The sequence below is a fragment of the Acinonyx jubatus genome, chromosome B4 (genome assembly GCF_027475565.1).
Source record: "Acinonyx jubatus isolate Ajub_Pintada_27869175 chromosome B4, VMU_Ajub_asm_v1.0, whole genome shotgun sequence".
Taxonomy (NCBI): domain Eukaryota; kingdom Metazoa; phylum Chordata; class Mammalia; order Carnivora; family Felidae; genus Acinonyx; species Acinonyx jubatus.
This window is the reverse complement of record NC_069387.1, coordinates 124021699-124038879: the sequence shown is the minus strand read 5'-3', so window position 1 is coordinate 124038879 and position 17181 is coordinate 124021699. Positions and strand designations below refer to the sequence as shown.

The 17181-nt window shown below is 35.9% G+C and overlaps 1 protein-coding gene across 11 annotated transcripts in view; it reads right to left on the bottom strand.

Annotated features, from left to right (window-relative positions):
• RIC8B (RIC8 guanine nucleotide exchange factor B) overlaps positions 1-17181 on the bottom strand; it is a 102468-nt gene that overhangs the window by 37952 nt on the left and 47335 nt on the right. For all 11 annotated transcript variants that reach the window (XR_008300458.1, XR_008300462.1, XR_008300459.1 and 8 more), the window contains 3 exons: positions 13063-13157; positions 2055-2283; positions 1212-1307 (listed from right to left, as the gene is read on the bottom strand). Coding sequence is in view for 6 of the 11 variants with exons in the window: in XM_053226686.1 (XP_053082661.1) it covers positions 1212-1307; positions 2055-2283; positions 13063-13157 (420 nt within the window). In the remaining 5 variants the exon portion in view is untranslated. The remainder of the gene's footprint in view (positions 1-1211; positions 1308-2054; positions 2284-13062; positions 13158-17181) is intronic.

Below are 17181 nucleotides of genomic sequence, written 5' to 3'. Positions count from 1 at the left end.
TAAAAAGAATAGAGAAGGTGAGTACAGAAAAGTGTTTTGAGGAAAACTGCATTAAGAAGAACAGAGTAATGGGGAGGCAGCTTGAGAAATGGAATTAAGAGAAGGTTTTTTTATTTTTAGATTGAAAGATGTGTTTGGATGAAGACAGAAATGACCCAGTACATTAAAAAAAAAAAAAAAGGATTAACATAAGAAGAGAGGAAATAAATGCAAAAGCAAAGTTCTTGAGAAGGTGAGAAGGAAAGGGATCTAGGACACAAGCGAAGAGGCTGGCCACAGAAGAAAGCAGGGACAATTCACTCATGATAGAAGGGGAGACAAAGGTTATATGACACAAGCAGATGAACAGAAAACACAGTGGTAGAAAGAATCCTTATCATCAACTCTACTATCACCCTACTCCAAACATTCACCATCAGCTCTCTTTCCAGCTGGCCTCCTTGCATCTACTCACATTCCCCTAGTCTATCCTACATAGAGTAGCCAGAGTATTTCAAAATATAAACAAGTACCCTTCATTCAACTCCCCTTCTCAAAATGGTCCAATGCTTGCCCATCTCACTTAAAAGAGAACCAAAAGTCCTATACAACCTCAGGCTATTTGGTTCTTGCTTACCTTTTTTTACTTCATCTACCACTCTCCTTGTCAACTTGGTCTAACCTCCTTGCTCTTCCATAAGCACACCAAGGCATCCTCTCACCTGAGGAACTCTGAACATGTTCTCTCTATAGTCCTCTTACAGATATTCTCAGAGATGCTTTTCTTATTTATCCACGTTTCCGCTCAAATGTTATTTTCTCAGAGAGGCCCTGCTGATTCTCCTAAATCTCCCCTTCCCCTGCTGTCTTTCTTCAGAACACATCACAACTTGCCATTATAACATATTCATTTACTTTTTGTTCTCCGACTATAAGGTAGACTCCACAAGGCAAAGACTTCCATCTGTCTTTCAGTGGTTAGAACAATGCTTAGAACACAGCACAAAGTAGATCTCCACTATTAGTTGAATAAATGAATCAATGACTCAGAAAAATACACACGATCACTTTTTTCCCGGATTAGGAAGATTTCAAAGATTAAAACTAACTTTTCTGAGTTTCTGATTTTATGAAAGTAAACCATTATGAAAGAATGCAACTCATTAATTCTATTTTTAGAAACTGCATATAAGAAGATTAACCATGAGATGTAATATGCATTAAGCAGTTACCTGATCTTTGAGAAATTTTCTGATGTTTCGATGGGCTCGGGAACATTCTGTTAATAAGCTGAGAACCGGAGTTAGACCTTCTCTATAGCTGCTTCCCTATAAAGAAAACCAGACATACTACATTAGTTTCTAACAGTATTACTTTCCTCTATATAACTGAGTATATTAATACTCCTTTTTTGGTGGGGGAGACATTTTATGTTACCAAAGCTTTACAAACTATTTAAGAAATTATTTTCCTAACCATGTCTTCATTCTACCAGTTATCTTCATTTTTATTAATGCCCATTTTTATCCTCCCTGGATTTTCCTACATTTTGTGGGGTCCTCACTGGCTCAACCAATGGGCTTAAATAAGGCAAAGGTTTTGACAACCTACCCATACTACCCTGCTGCCTTTTAGTATAGCTACCAGACAAAGCAAATGACAGACAAGAGAAAATAAGCAGCTCACAACTAATGAAAACTCGATTTTTTTTAAAGATAGCTTTTAGGTATTATGGAAAGTATTTATCTTCAGGTTTTGTGGGCAGATAATTTTTACTTCTAGGTCTTAAAAAATACCTACATGGAAAAGTCATTAATTTTTCCTTCACTTGCAGGCACTAGTCACAGTTTTGGTGTTGCATTAACAAATTTTTTGTCTTTAAACAAGTAAATTGACTTGTTTTAGCAATTAATCGTATATTGTAATAAAATGATTTCCAGGGCATAATTATGCAGTATGTCAGCTATAAAAAAAAAAGATTAAATTTAAAAATCATGTCCTGTGATATCTGTATATATGGCACATTTACATTCTTTAGAAACATCTTCCCAAGGCCTCCATTTTATCAGCCTTACCTTGTCTATTCTCTTCTCCATAAAATTGAGTAAAACATGAATGGCTTCCATATTCATACCATTGTATACCATGGTATTATTTTTCAAAACAGTTTCTTTCTCAGCTGTTTTATCATTGGGCAGTTCATCTAGAGTCGTTGCCTCTTGGGCTGTTTCTTCATGGGTTAATGGACAAATGAGAACATCCAAACAAGAGACCGGAACATTGCTTAAAAGGTTGACTGCATTGCTGAAAAGCAATTTAAAAATACAATATTTTAATTTCATTGAATAGTCCTTTAAGATGCAAACATTAATAAGAAGTTCAGAAATGACTTTTAGGAGTCAATTAAAATTTTTCTATTTCAAAACAAGCCTTTAATATTACTTGGCATTTACTGACTAAGAGACAGAAAATAAAGAGAACAGTTTTAAATACACATATGAGAAATTAGAAAGAACAGATGTTAAATGGACACACACAATCACATGATGTCCTGTCACTTTCTGAAATGCTAAAATAGGAATTAGTGAGCTTTAACACCATCTCTTTAATTTTATTATGACACAATGCTAGCTTTTTTTTTTTCCTTGGGGTTTTAAATCCTTTTGTGGAGCCACTGGTGTTTTATTATTCCTTAGATTACAACATAAAGCATTTGAGAAGCTGTATATAAGCAGCTTATCACAGAGGCAACAACATTAAAAAACCAAATATTATGGGATTAAGTTTTGTTCTTTCTAGATGTAAAAAATACAATTTTTGGATCATCTAATTTTTAAAATAGTTTTAGAGGTTTTCATTATTTATTTATTTTTTATTTGTAATTTTTTTTCAGTTTATTTTATTTTTTTTTAATTTACATCCAACTTAGTTAGCATATATATCATCTAATTTTTTTAAAAGACATTATCAGAAAATAGGTAACGGTGTTTTTTTTCTCCTTTTCTCATCACCAGATCTCTTTAAAAGAGGTCCACATAGCCATTTCAAATCTCTAATCCCCTAGGCCTTTTCACTAAGGAACACATGCACCTGGGATGCATACCAGTAGGGGGAACCCAAACCTTGTGTTTTTGATGTTCCCTAAAAATCTTGTTCTGTTGCTCAGCGTGTAAGAGACTAAAGTGACACTAATAATTTAAAAAATTAGACATGTTCTCAATTAACAGATTTTCCTTCAAGGATTATTTCATATTCTTTCATCTAAAAGGAGAGGCAGTGTTCTCTGCTAACTGGATATTATAAGCCTGTGCCTTAGAACTTCCTGATAAACAACAATGGAAAGACAGGCATTACATTTCCTAGTGACAGAGAAGCAGATCTAAAAATAACCACATCCTGACTAAAAATAAACTCTTGCAAATGCAATTGAAAAGTCTAACCACTTGGAAACCAAACTCAGGGCTGATTCTATCTGATGCTGCCTTAATTTAGACCACAGTAGTTCATTTTAATTTAGATTATAGTGACACCCTCAAAAATAAACAAAGTAAACACCAACAAAACAGAAATAAAATATAAAATTTTTTCTTTCCTTACTCTGAAGTGTGGCTCTTATTTCCCCAAGAATGAGTATTTCCTTCCTTTTTTTTTATACTACAGAAAAAATATTTAAAAAATCAAAGTTTAAAAATTAGACACTGTAGAACAATGAGTAGTGATGTAAACGGTATCAAAAAAATCTGAACCAAGAACAAAAATAACAAGTCCTACCAATGAATGGTTCTTGGTAAAATACAAGTTACTTGGAAGTCCCCATTAAAAATCTGTCACTGCTTCTGTGATTACTACTGCTACTGTTAAATAAAGGCCCTCATTTTGATTATTTGTAAATGATCACAATTGGTTGAAATACAATGCTTTTCCCACAAACTTTCATTTAAAAATTTTTGCAAACATCTGTAGTTCCTTATCTTGAGTTAAAAATGTTTCCCTTCTGACTTAAGCATTTGGAAACTGTTATTAAATATCACAGATTCACTGGGGATGAAAACAAACAAAAGAACTCTACCATAGAATTACTTTCTTAAAACCATATAAGTATTGTGAAATGTTAGGATTTTTTTTCGACACATAGGGCAACAGGCACAGGAGTCCACTGATAGGATGATTTTCTAAATCTACCATAGAGAACACACTGAAAAGTTTAAGACAGTGCATTTCATTACAAAGGAATGTTTTCCTTTAAATTCATTTAAAATAAGTAGTTTCCAGGAATCCAGTAAATTTAAGAAACCAAATGCTGAGTTTGATTCAACAAATATTTGGAGCTTTTAGGCTTTTCAAGAAAAGTTCTCATTTTCTCATTTCTTATTAAACAACTGGGTTTCCAAACAACTACAAAATTAATTTTCTGGCTCACTGTGTTTGAGCTATTCTTTTTAAGCAAGGAAGGCCCGCTTTTTGAGCTCTGTCACTTCTCTGACAGTTTTATTTGTGGTAGAAGAGTGTATGAAATTCTCCAGCTACCAGGAAGTCAGTGACTATGCACAGATCTGCACAATGGTGTTTGCATTCCTACTCCAGGGGGTAGAAATACTGTGTATATTACTCTCCCCTTTTCAGCTTCCTAGAGATCATTAATCACTGGGACATGACATCCTCCCACTCATGCTCCCAGCCCCCTCCTGATATGCAGATTCAAAAGCAAAGCCTATTTAGAGCTCCTTAAGGCCCTGATTAAAGCCTTGTTAGTTGTGAGAGTGGGAAGGCAATCTAAAATCCAGTCCTGTATCAATCACTGGACTAAACATAATTTAATACCAAATGACAACAAGAAGCATGATAACGGTACATGCAGACCTACAACCATTAACAAATCTTTCCTGGTTCAAACGTATCTTCTTTATACTTGGGGCTCACATATCTTTTCTTCATGGCTACAGAATTTACTTAAATGAAACTTAAGATCTCCAAAAGACTTTCAGATGTAAATTCCTACCTTTACTCTAGCTCAATTCAGTAATTATTAATTACTTGTGTCAGGCATTGTTTTATGAAGAAAAAGACAAATCCATGTCTTAAGGGAGCTTATTTTCCAGCATGGAGAAAACTGTCAGTAAAAAGTAAACAAAACAAATAAGATGAATGAATAGAAGGCACATAGAAGCTCATAAGTGGCCTGGGGTGGGGGTGTGGGGGGGGACCAGGAGGGTAAGATAGACAAATGTAGGTTATAATTTTGAATAGAGTGGTTAGGGTAGTCCTCACTAAAATGGTGTCATTTAAGCAAAGACTTAAAGGAAGTGAGGAAGTGAGCCATGTAACTATGGGGGGAAAGAGCATTTCAGAAAGAAAAACAAGAGCAAAGGCCCCAAGTCATGCAGCAGCATGACTGAAGAACTGTGAGAAGGATGGTTTCGCTGAACTACGATATAAAGGAAAAGGAGTAGGACAGGAGATCAGATAGGTATAGGAGGCCAGATAGGTCTTGCAGGCTATTATAACTTAATTTTATTCTGGAGTGAAAAAGGAACCACTATAGGGTTTTGCATGGTGATATACTCTAATTTATCTTAAAAGGGTCACTCTGACTATTGCATTGAGAACAGATGGTAGGACATCAAAGGTGAGAAGAATCAGGATGTTACTATAATAATTTAGATGACTGAACATGATGATAACAATGAAGTGGCTACATCTGGATACATTTTAAAGGGCATTTCTTGTGAATTGTGAACTGTAAGAATTCAAGGTTCTAGCCTTAGCAAGTGGAAAGCTAGAGCTGCCATAAACTGAAATGGGAAGTGCTGCAGGAGAAGCAGCTTTTTAGGGGAACATTAAGAGTTTAATTTTGGATATGTTAAGTTTGGGTTATCTATTCGACTTCCAAGTGGAGATGTTGATAGGAAGTTAGCTGTAAGAGTCTGGAGTCCATGGAGGGAGATCTGGATTAGAGATAGAAAGTGAGGAGTTTTAGCATGTGGATGATGTTTAAAGATAAAAGATGGGATCAGATCAGTGAGGGAATGAGTGTGGACTGAAAGACTTTGAGGGCTGAACCTGGGCCACTCTGTTGTCTGAGGCTGAGTTGAGGAAATTACAATTAGTGAGGTAGGAGGAAAACCAAGATAGTTTGGTGTCCTGGAAGAAAGTATATAAGCAAGAATGGAGCAACCACCCTGTCAAATGATGTGGACAAACAAGCAAGATGACAAATGACAAATGTCCATTGGATTAGCACCACAGAAGTCACTAAGAGCCATTCCAGTTGAGCAGTGGAACTAAAGCATGAGTTGACCAAATTCAAGAAAGAACAGTAGAGGAACCAGAGAGTCCACGACTGGAGGACTTTTGCTGTAAAGAGCAAGAGAAGACTGGAGTAGCAGCGGGTGAGAAGTGTCAAGAAAACATTGGATAAGATATGGATGGAAAGACCCCTGTATGCTGCTCTCCGCAAAGCATATCTTTTTAACACACAGCAACCTAGTCACTGTTCTCTAAATGTGCCAGAGACATACTCATTTCTGTATTTGACCATGTTTTCTCTTGCCTAGAATGTTCTCATTCTTTAAGACTAGCTCAAACTTCCCTTCATTCTCAACAAATATTTACTATGCCTACTATGCTAGGTGCTAAGTATACAGTATAAAGCAAAGGATAATGCCTCTAAAGGAGGGGCCTTAATAGGCAATGAAACCAGAAAAGTACATGTATGTGTGCATGGAGTGGGGTAGGAGTGTCATAAAGGGGATTGCCATGAGATGCATGTTATGGCCAGATGGGTTACTGGTGACCTTAAACCGGAGTTATTCTGGCAAAGAGGAAGGTGCAGAAGCCAGGGAAACAGATTTGCCTGATAAGGCTACAGATCATTAATAAGTGCAAAATAACAATAGAAGTTTGCTCTGAAACATAAAGACAGAGGGGAACCCTGAGGGGATTCTAAACAGAGATTTGCTTTTCAAGAAACAACTCTTGCATGCAGTAGACAGGACGGACCAATCTGTTGGGTTAGTAAAACTGTCCCACAAGACTGAGCAGCCTGAGTTTAGAAGTGGAGAAGGTGGGTGGTCTGACTGATCTGGGGTTGGGTGCTTCAAGACTGGCAGGACATGAAAATGAAGGTGTACAGACAGGTTGAAATGATGAACCGATGCTTCAGAATAGAGAGAGAAGAAAGTAAGCCTCTGGGGGCTTATAGGTAGAAGAAAAAGGAATAACCAGGAGACCAGAGGTCTGGATGAGGATGGAGAATAGGTACAGTATAAGTAAGAAAGACTTTCTTCATCATGCTAGACCACAGTGAGCTTGTCTTTAAACTCTATTAGCAGTTATTATTTGGATAATTAATTCACTGGAATACTACTCAAAATCTTGTGATAGCTCTTCTATTATGGTCTTGAATTGTTATTTAACTTTTCCTAATATTTAGTCTTGTCACCTCATTTAGACTCTATGTTCCTCCAGAGTATGTACTGTGGAGATCTTCAAGCACCTAGCATGGTGCTCGGTGATAGTTCAGAAAATATCTGTTCACCTACATAAGTGTTATTCACAGTAAGAAGTTAAAGAGCTAGGAGGTTTAATAGCAAAAAATAAAATAAAATAAGACCCCCTTTCCCTGATCTCTCCAAAGTAAACTCTCTTGTTTTCTGCATTCCTACATAAGCTTGCTCGTGTCTGATGCAGCACTCATCAAAATAACTGCACTTATTTACTTACATGTCTGTTTTACCCCTAGTTGGTGAAGCCCTAGAGAACACAGATTGTACTGTATTCATCTTTGTTGTCCAGGAGTTCAACATAGTGCCTATCATATAGTAAGGGTTCAGTTAAAAAATATAAGCCAAAATGAAATCAAATTTTCAAACTTCTAAAAACAATCTTTATTGAAGTATAATTGAAATACAATGTTACATTAGTTTCAGGTATACAACAGTGATTCAACAATTCTGTTACTCAGTGCTCACCAGGATAAGTGTAGTTAGCACCTGTCACTAAACAACATTATTACAGTATTATTGACTATATTCCCTATGTTGTACTTTTCATCACTGTGACTTATTTATTTTATAACCGGAAGTCTGTAGCTCTTAATCTCCTTCACCTATTTTACCCATTCCCCCATCTTCTCTCCCCTCAATTTTCAAACATTTATTGAAAGTCAGCCACGGGTAAGGCATTATGCCTAGCTAATGCTGTGGTGGTAATCGTTTTGTAATGTAAGTGTATCAAAGCAACACCACTGTGCACCTTCAACAATGTTATATGTCAATTACAGCTCAATAAAGCTGGAAAAAAAGGCATATACTTAGCATTGTAATAAGATATCATTAGGTACTTCAATATGTGAGATAAAATAAATTGGTCTAAACAAAGAAACAACAACATGGGGCACCTGGGTGGTTCAGTCAGTTAAGCGTCTGACTTGATTTCAACTCAGGTCATCATCTCATTGTTCATGAGATCAAGTCCCACGTTGGGCTCTGTGCTGACAGTGTACAGCCTGCTTGAGATTCTCCCTCTCCCTCTCTCCGCCCCTCCCTCACTCATGCTCATTCTCTCTCATAATAAATAAATAAACTTTAAAATAAACAAAGAAACAAAAAAGGCAGGGAGGTAATCACTACTTTTAAAAGACACACCATGGAATACTACATGGCAATGAGAAAGAATGAAATATGGCCTTTTGTAGCAACGTGGATGGAACTGGAGAGTGTTATGCTAAGTGAAATAAGCCATACAGAGAAAGACAGATACCATATGTTTTCACTCTTATGTGGATCCTGAGAAACTTAACAGAAGTTCATGGGGGAGGGGAAGAAAAAAAAAAAGAGATTAGAGAGGGAAGGAGCCAAAGCATAAGAGATTCTTAAAAACTGATAACAAACTGAGGGTTGATGGGGGGTGGTAGGGAGGGGTGGGTCGGTGATGGGTATTGAGGAGGGCACCTTTTGGGATGAGCACTGGGTGTTGTATGGAAACCAATTTGACAATAAATTTCATATTTATAAAAAAAAACAAAACAAATAACAGATCAAAGTTTAATTGCTTGTTTGAAATGTACAAGTAGAACTGGTAGTATATTTCACACCAATAAAATAACATAACAATAAATTGAAAAAAAAAATAAAAAACACACCAGCTCTTTGGGTTCAAAAAAAAAGAGAGAGAGAGAAAGCATTTTGTAGATGCCAGCGTGCTAACTGAAAGAAATTAGACGGAGAGGTTAAAAGAAATTAAATCAGATCTGGTCCTTCCCTCCCCTCTCCTCAACTATCCAGCATTTAGGCCAGCCCCATCTTCCCCCTTCTAAAATAAAATGAAACCACAACCACATCCACATGCAACTGTTTTTGGCTGTTTATGTATAAGCTTGCTGATTATGGACAAGAGGGCTGAAAATACGTTCAGGAAGATAGCAGAGAAGAACAGAATTAGGATGTGTTCTTTAAAGTAGCAAAAAAGATGGCTCGAACCAACAATTTACTTGTTACTTTAAGTATAGACAAGAGGAAATGAAATAGAATAAATAGATTTTTAAAGCTATCTCACATGCTGATTAGTGGAAATAAAGGTTAAGGTCAGCTGTCCGTGTGAGCTAACTCATTTTATCTCAATGTCCCTGTCCTCTTCATTGCTCTGGGGGTGGGGAAAAAAAGGGCACTGTCTTACAGAGACAGCACATCAGAAAAAGTTGTTGCCAAGGTATTTTTTTACTCACTCGTTTCCTGGAGGAGCCTAGTAGGCTCATGACACGTATGTATGATAGACAGGAAAGCTTAGATGACTGGAAAATAGATTTCTCTACATGATCACAGGATATACACAGAAATAAGTTCCCAAAAAAAATATCAAAATCAAAAACCAATTTTTAAAAGTTGGAAGAGATCTGGAACTAAATATTGGTTCTAAAAGCCAGTATGCTTATTACAATAATAGTTACAGAAGTGGCAGTGGCAGCCTTCCCACCTGCCAAGTGCTTCCTCAGTGCCAGGGACAATAGCTCTTTATTAATTTCTTATTGAATCATTACTACAACTCTTTGAGTTTGATGATAATGCATAATCACATACTATTCAGGTTTACCTATTTCATCATATTTGTCCTTAAATCGAAGTGTCAAAAAGAAAAAGAAAAAAACAAACTTAGAAAATAACTTAAAAACTGAAACAAAATATTACTTTGAAAAACATTCTGATTTTTTTGTTTTAACTTTGCCTTAAACACACACACGATTTTCATGGCCACTACAAATAAGCAGAATTTAGTAGGTATTACAATTCTAGTCAGTTTCCTAAAATAGCTCTTTGAGGTTAAAGCAATTTTCTCTGTATTTAAATGGCTTAGCCTAGAGTCATTATTCTCCAATGATACTAATCACTTTAATTCTGATTAAAGGGACTTGCAGGGCCTTTCCAGATAAACTGTCAAGTCAGCCACAACCTCAATCTCCTGGGAAAGCCTCTGAGAAACTCCTATATCCTGTTTGTGGCTCTAGGGATATCCCTTCTTATTTACAGTGTACCTAATAGAAATTTATCAAAGCAACTTTTAAGATAAAGTCAAATTTAAAGAAAAGTATCTTTAAAATTTATTTAAGAATAAATATTTAAAGCAAATAATATCATTAGGAAAATAAAGAAATCTAATTACTTTTTAAAAAATCTGATTTTTAAAACTTCTCTTCTTGCTCTCTTTTGACAAATACTGGGTGCTGTGTTAAAATATTAAATTTATCAGGGGCAGTTGGGTGGCTCAGTCAGTTAAACGTCCAACTCTTGATCACATGGTCATGGGATGGAGCCCCGAGTTAGTCTCTGTGTCGCCAGCATGGAGCCTGCTTGGGATTCTCTCTCTCCTCCTCTTTCTCTGCCCCTCCCCCACTTACGCACATGTGTGCTCTCACATCTAAAAACAAATAAATAAACATTTTAAATATATTAAATTTATCACAGAAATCTTTGGCAATGTTTTTGTAACTAGTGTAACAATTCCCCACTTTCTCCTCACATTCTTTTCCCTTTAAGTTTATTTATTTTGAGAGTGAGACAGAGAGGAAGGGGCAGAGAGAGAGAGGGAGAGAGAGAACCCTTTGCTGTCACCACAGAGCCCTACACAGGGCTCATTCTTATGAAATGTGAGATCATGACCTCAGCTGAAATCAGAGTCAGCCACTAAACTGACTGTGCCACCCAGGCACCCCTCTCTTCACATTCTTGTATGAATACCATTTAACTTATAATATGTGATTTCAAAAAAAAAAAGCCACCAATTTACTCCTGGGCTTTCTATAAATCCATTTTTTTTAAGTTTTAGTATCTACAGTGTCTCTTGATTATGAAAAAAATTATAGTAAGTCAAAAACGCTTAATAAAATCTTTTTAGTGGTTATGATTTTTGCACTTAATCTCATTTTTTTAATGTTTTTATTTTATTTTTGAGAGAGAGAGAGAGAGAGAGAGAGAGAGTGTGAGTGGGGGAGGGGCAGAAAGAGAGGGAGACACAGAATCCAAAGCAGGCTCCAGGCTCTGAGCTGTCAGCACACAGCCTGACGCCGGACTTGAACCCACAAACCGTGAGATCAGACCTAAGCCGAAGTTGGATGCTCAACCGACTGAGCCACCCAGGTGCCCTAATCTGATTATTTTTTAAAGGCACTGACTCAAAAAAATTAAAGGAACTTTTGATCTCTAGCTGAAGGAAAAAAAATCACACTTTTTAACTGTGAAGAAAATAATCTTCTGAGGTTTGCAGGGTGGGGTACATAAAGATAACCTACCAACAAACTCAGCATAATATCAAATAATAAATTGCTGATCATAACTAAAATAATATGAATTTGATTAAAAAATAACAAGGTTACGTTTCATTTTTACACTCTGGTTGTGTTTCTATTAAGTTTTACTTAAGCCATATTTTGGAAAAAAGAATACTGTAAATGCTCAGAAGCTATGAAGAACCCAATTTTAAGTTTATTTGTAAAAGAGAGTTAACGCCAAAGTTATTTGTTTGCAGATTTGAATTTATTGGAGTTGTTTAAAATGCCATTTATATTCTTAAAGAATAAAGCACCCTAAGCAGTCTTATGTTAAAATTGTAAGTGTTGTTAATACAAATCTGATCTAGAATAGAAAGTAAAAGAAGGAGAAAAATGTATTAACTAAGTTCTCAGAGAATGATACATTTTAGTAGCTGTCCATTAATAGCTCCAACAGGCAAGACACAAAACTTGAACTATTTTTTATATATTAATACTTGAGACTATGACCCAATTCTTATAATAGGTTTTTAAAATTTAATTAATCCATATTGCTTAAGATACACTTTTTGGTAAATACTCTTACAATGAAATTAGTGGAAACATTAGTTTGAGTGTAGTAATTAAAAGCAGGGTTCAAATACAAGCTCTGTCACTTAATAGAGCTGTGTGATCGCAGAGAAATTGCTTAATCTTTCTATGCCCCAATTTCATCATCTATTGAAAGGGAAAAATAGTACCCACTTGATAAGGCTGGTGTGCTGATTAAAGAAGTTAATCTTTATAAAGCACTTAGCATAATGTCACATATAGTATTCAATAACTTAAAAAAATTTTTTTAATGTTTATTTTTTTTTTGAGAGAGAGAGAGAGAGAGAGAGAGAGAGACAGAGCGTGAACAAGGAAGGGGCAGAGGTAGGAGGGAGACACAGAATCTGAAGCAGGCTCCAGGCTCCAAGCTGTCAGCACAGAGCCCGACATGGGGCTTGAACTCATGAACCGTGAGATCATGAGCTGAGCTGAGACGGGCACTTAACCGACTGAGCCACACAGGCGCCCCATTATTCAATAACTATTGAACTGTGCTATTATTACTGTTGTTTTGGGTTTTACTGTTGAATGCAACAAATGCCAAACTGTCTCCAAAGGGGACAGAATGAAAATTTGTCATCAGGGCATGGTAGTGATTTCTGACTTACCAGTTACTTGATTCACTAGAATATTTTCACTTTCCTGTGCTCATAACAACTAAAATTAGAAGCATAAAAACATCGAGAATTGATGATGTCCTTTACTGAGATATCAACACAGAAGTTACCTACCTGTGCAGCTCTTCTGTTTTGTCTTCAGTTGGACCTACGATTAGTAAACAATGGCGAAGGACAGCTGCCATGACACGGAACTGATGAGAATCACTCTACAGCAAATAAAAAAGACAAGAGGAAAAATTGGGGATTGAATGCCTTAGTGAAGGAGTCTGGTGTATTCCTGCATCCCTGGGAGCCATCTTATGGACCATTTGTCCCCCTAAACAGTCATTCTTATATCATAAATAATAGAAGTCAGGACACTGTAGACAAAATTCTCAATACTAAGTTAATAGTTACTGTCTTATATGAACAGCCACCTCCAGAAGTGGCTGAAAACCAGAAGATGCTGACCTAGCCACTCCCTTTATGGCATGTCAGGCAAAGAGAGACAAGATCAACAGCCATGCATTTCCTACTCTCTTTTACCTTAAGACTCAATTCACCTGAGGATCTTTTCCATTTTCAGAAAGTCTATAGATTCTTTTGATAGTATACTGTTAGAGTTTACTAGTGGTTATAAAAGTTCAAACAGATGTAATGCTATCAGATATTTTAACAGTGGGCTGTACATACTTAACTGCCTAATTTCTTATTTCAAAAGCAATAAATTAAAAGGTAAAATCTGTCAACTTCATTAATGAGTCTTCTTAATCTCCTAGTTCCCCCAAATCTTGCTAGTTCCCCCAGAATTACCAGCAAGTGATGAAAAACAAGTGATCTGAGTTTAATCTCCTATTTTTCCAATGTTTACTCATTGTTATTAAAGACACAGAGAGAGTCAGAGGGAAGAAGGCAAGCAGTAGGAAATAAGCTAAGTTTTGAATAATCCCTTAGTTTACCTCCTCTTCTTTTAGAGATTTTGGGCCTCTTCTTGAGATTTGGGGCCATTATAATTTCTTTAATTACCTGCATCAAGGTCATATCTCTCTGCTTCCAGATTTTTAGTAACTAAGAAGACATGTAAAATAAATGATAATTATAATAGAGATCCTGCATATGCTATACTTCAGGAAGTCTCCGATTACTTCAAAAACTATTTAAAAATTTAAAAACTTTATTAAAAATGTTTTAAATCTAAAAACTTCAGTTTTACATATAATCTCAAGTCTATATAAAGTGAAATATACTCAAATATTATACATATATTCATATATATAACTCAGCCCTCTGAGATGATGTCTCCTATAAGATCTAACAAACAATAGAGCACAACTGCATTACTCATAATGCAAATGACAGTATTTTAAGCCAAACACCATCATATGTTCATTTGGAAGAGATGAAGGCCTCAGTAGCATAATGGTAAAAAAGCACTTCACTTGGAGTCTGGAGTCTAGGCTGTGACCTTAGACAAGTCATACAGATTCTCTGAGCCAAAGTTTCCCCACACATATCTCCACAAATATGAGACTGGTAGGGTTATAAAAGGATTAAAGAGGATGATACACATGGAAGTGCTTAGTACTTGGAATGAAACATTTGAAGGTGAGTGGAAAGGATGAGGGAAGAAGGAAACAAAAGGTAAGTAAGACTGACAGAGCTGAAATGAGTGATAGTAAAATAATCATGTGTTGGGGAAGGAATAGAGAAAAGGGGAAGGGGGTCGGTAGAATGTCAGAGACACCAGGACTGGTAGGGTTGAAACGAACGCTGTCCCATTCACTGTCCATTTTCAAATGCCTGGATCAAAATTCTCTAATATGTAAATACACTTTTGCTTACCCCAAATTACATGAAGCACAGGAAACACATGTAAAATTCTTCCATTTCTTAATTCTTAATAAGATCATATTTTCCTCGGTTTTGAAAATTAACTAGGAATGCACTTCCTTTCAAACAAGATTTTCCTTTATTCTAGATATCACAATCATTTCTTCTCATGCTGATGTTGACAAGCCTCTTGCAAAACTATCCATTGTGGTCTTTCTATTTGCAACTGTAAACCAAAATCCTACTTCTTTCCATCCCATTTCCTCCTGTCCCAACTTTTATAACGCCAATTCCCAAGTTGTACCTATATCCTCAATGTCCTCTTTTACTATAAATCCACTAAATTCCCTTTCTCTACTCAAAACAACTGTCAAATCCCTGGATTGTTGTTTCCAATCTCAGCATCACTGATTCCTTTTCATATTCCAGGTCTCAGCTAACATATTTCATTAGAAAAGACCATTAGAAAGACCATTTCATTAGAAAAGACCTACTTAGACCATATCTAAGTAGGTTTCTTCTTTCATTATTTTCTATTGCTGTATCTTGTTATGATTCCTTTCATAAAATCATTAATTTGTAATGCCACATTTATTTACATACTGGCACTATCCATTGTTTTCTCCAGTACTCTATTACCTTTACAAGTTTAGAGTGCATGTGTTTAGTAGATGTTCAATAATTTTTAATGTAAATGGTAAGTAAAACAAAAAAAAGTCCCAGTCATAAGTGGGCAGCCAGATAAATTTTCATAAAATGAGCACATCCATATAACCAGCACAAAAATGATCCAACACTAAGATTAAGAACTCCAGAATTGGCCTCTTCAAATGACAGTCTCCTGATCCTCAAGGGTAATCTGAATGTCTAACATTGCAGGTTAGTGATTTTTTGTTTTCACTGAATTTTACTTAAATGATATCATAAAATATAGACCCTTTGTGTATGGTTGTGAGATTCTTTCAGGTTGTCATGTGTATTTAGGTGCAGTGTGTTCATTTTCATCACTTGAGAGCAGTAATATTTGAGATGTAGTCTGTGGATCACTGCTGGTCTGCACCCTGTTTGCCACTGATCTGCAGTGTCATGAGTGCAGAAGGTGTGAGCATTTAGGAACTTTTCCAGTTTGACATTGTGTGTAATATTGCACTATACAAGAATTTCATTCTGAAAGCAAGGGCAAAAAATCTGATCCTTCACCAATTTGGTTAAGAAAGCACTGCTAAATACAATGAATATATCACAATTTACTTATCCATCCTACTCTTGATGGGCACTTGGATTGTTTCCAGTTTGGGACTACATTGAAGAGTACTGCTGTGAATGTACTTTCTTACATTTCATTTGCTGCATCACAGGTCATATACATATGTCAAACTTCAGAATATACTGCCAAATAGTGTTTCAAAGTGTTTATACCAATTTATACTCTCACTAGTTGTTCTACAGTTGTGTCAACACTTGGTATTGTCAGTCTTTTAAAATTCAGTCATTCTTGTGGGTGTGCAGTGGTCTCATAGTTTTATTATGCATTTCCCTGATAACTAAGGAGTTTTCATGTGACTACTGGTCATTTGGATAGCTCTTTTGTGAAGTGCCTGTTCAAGCCTTTTGACTATTTTCCTACTGGGTTGACTGACTTCATTTGTATGGATTTGTATGGATTTTAATGTATTTGGGATACAATCCTTTATTTATAGATGTGTTGCAAATATCTTCTCCCATTTGGTGGCCTGCTTTTTTTACTTTCTTCTCTTGATGAGTTCATTTTAATGAAGACCAATTTGTCAACTTTTGCTTTAAGATTTGGTTTTTATTTTGTCCTATTTTAGAAATCTTTGCTACTTAAGAAATGTTTGACTTGTTTAGGATAAAGTCATGAATATAATCTGTTTTCTTCTAAAAGCTTTATTATTTTACCTTTTTTAATATTAAGGTCCTTATCCATCTCAAATTAATGTTCTATGTATGGTATAAGGTAGGGACTTAAATTTGTTTTTCCGGATGCCTGGGTGGCACAGACGGTTAAGCGTCTGACTTCAGCTCATGTCATAATCTCACAGTCTGTGAGTTCAAGCCCCTCATTAGGCTCTGTGCTGACAGCGCAGAGTCTGGAGCCTGCTTCAGATTCTGTCTCCCTCTCTCTCTGCCCCTCCCCCACTCATGTTCTCTCTCAAAAATAAATAAACATTAAAAATAAAGTAAAATAAATTCGTTTTTCTTCCATACAGCCTTTCAATTGATCCAGGGCAACTTATTAAAAAGCCCACTTTTCCCCCACTGCACTTCAGTGTTACCTGTATCATAAACCAGTTGACTATATATGTGTAGGTTTATTTCGAGACTCTTTATTCTATTCCATTAGTCTATGTCTCAATAAATATTGGTTAAATGAGTGTTATCATTAAGAAGTCTTATTTA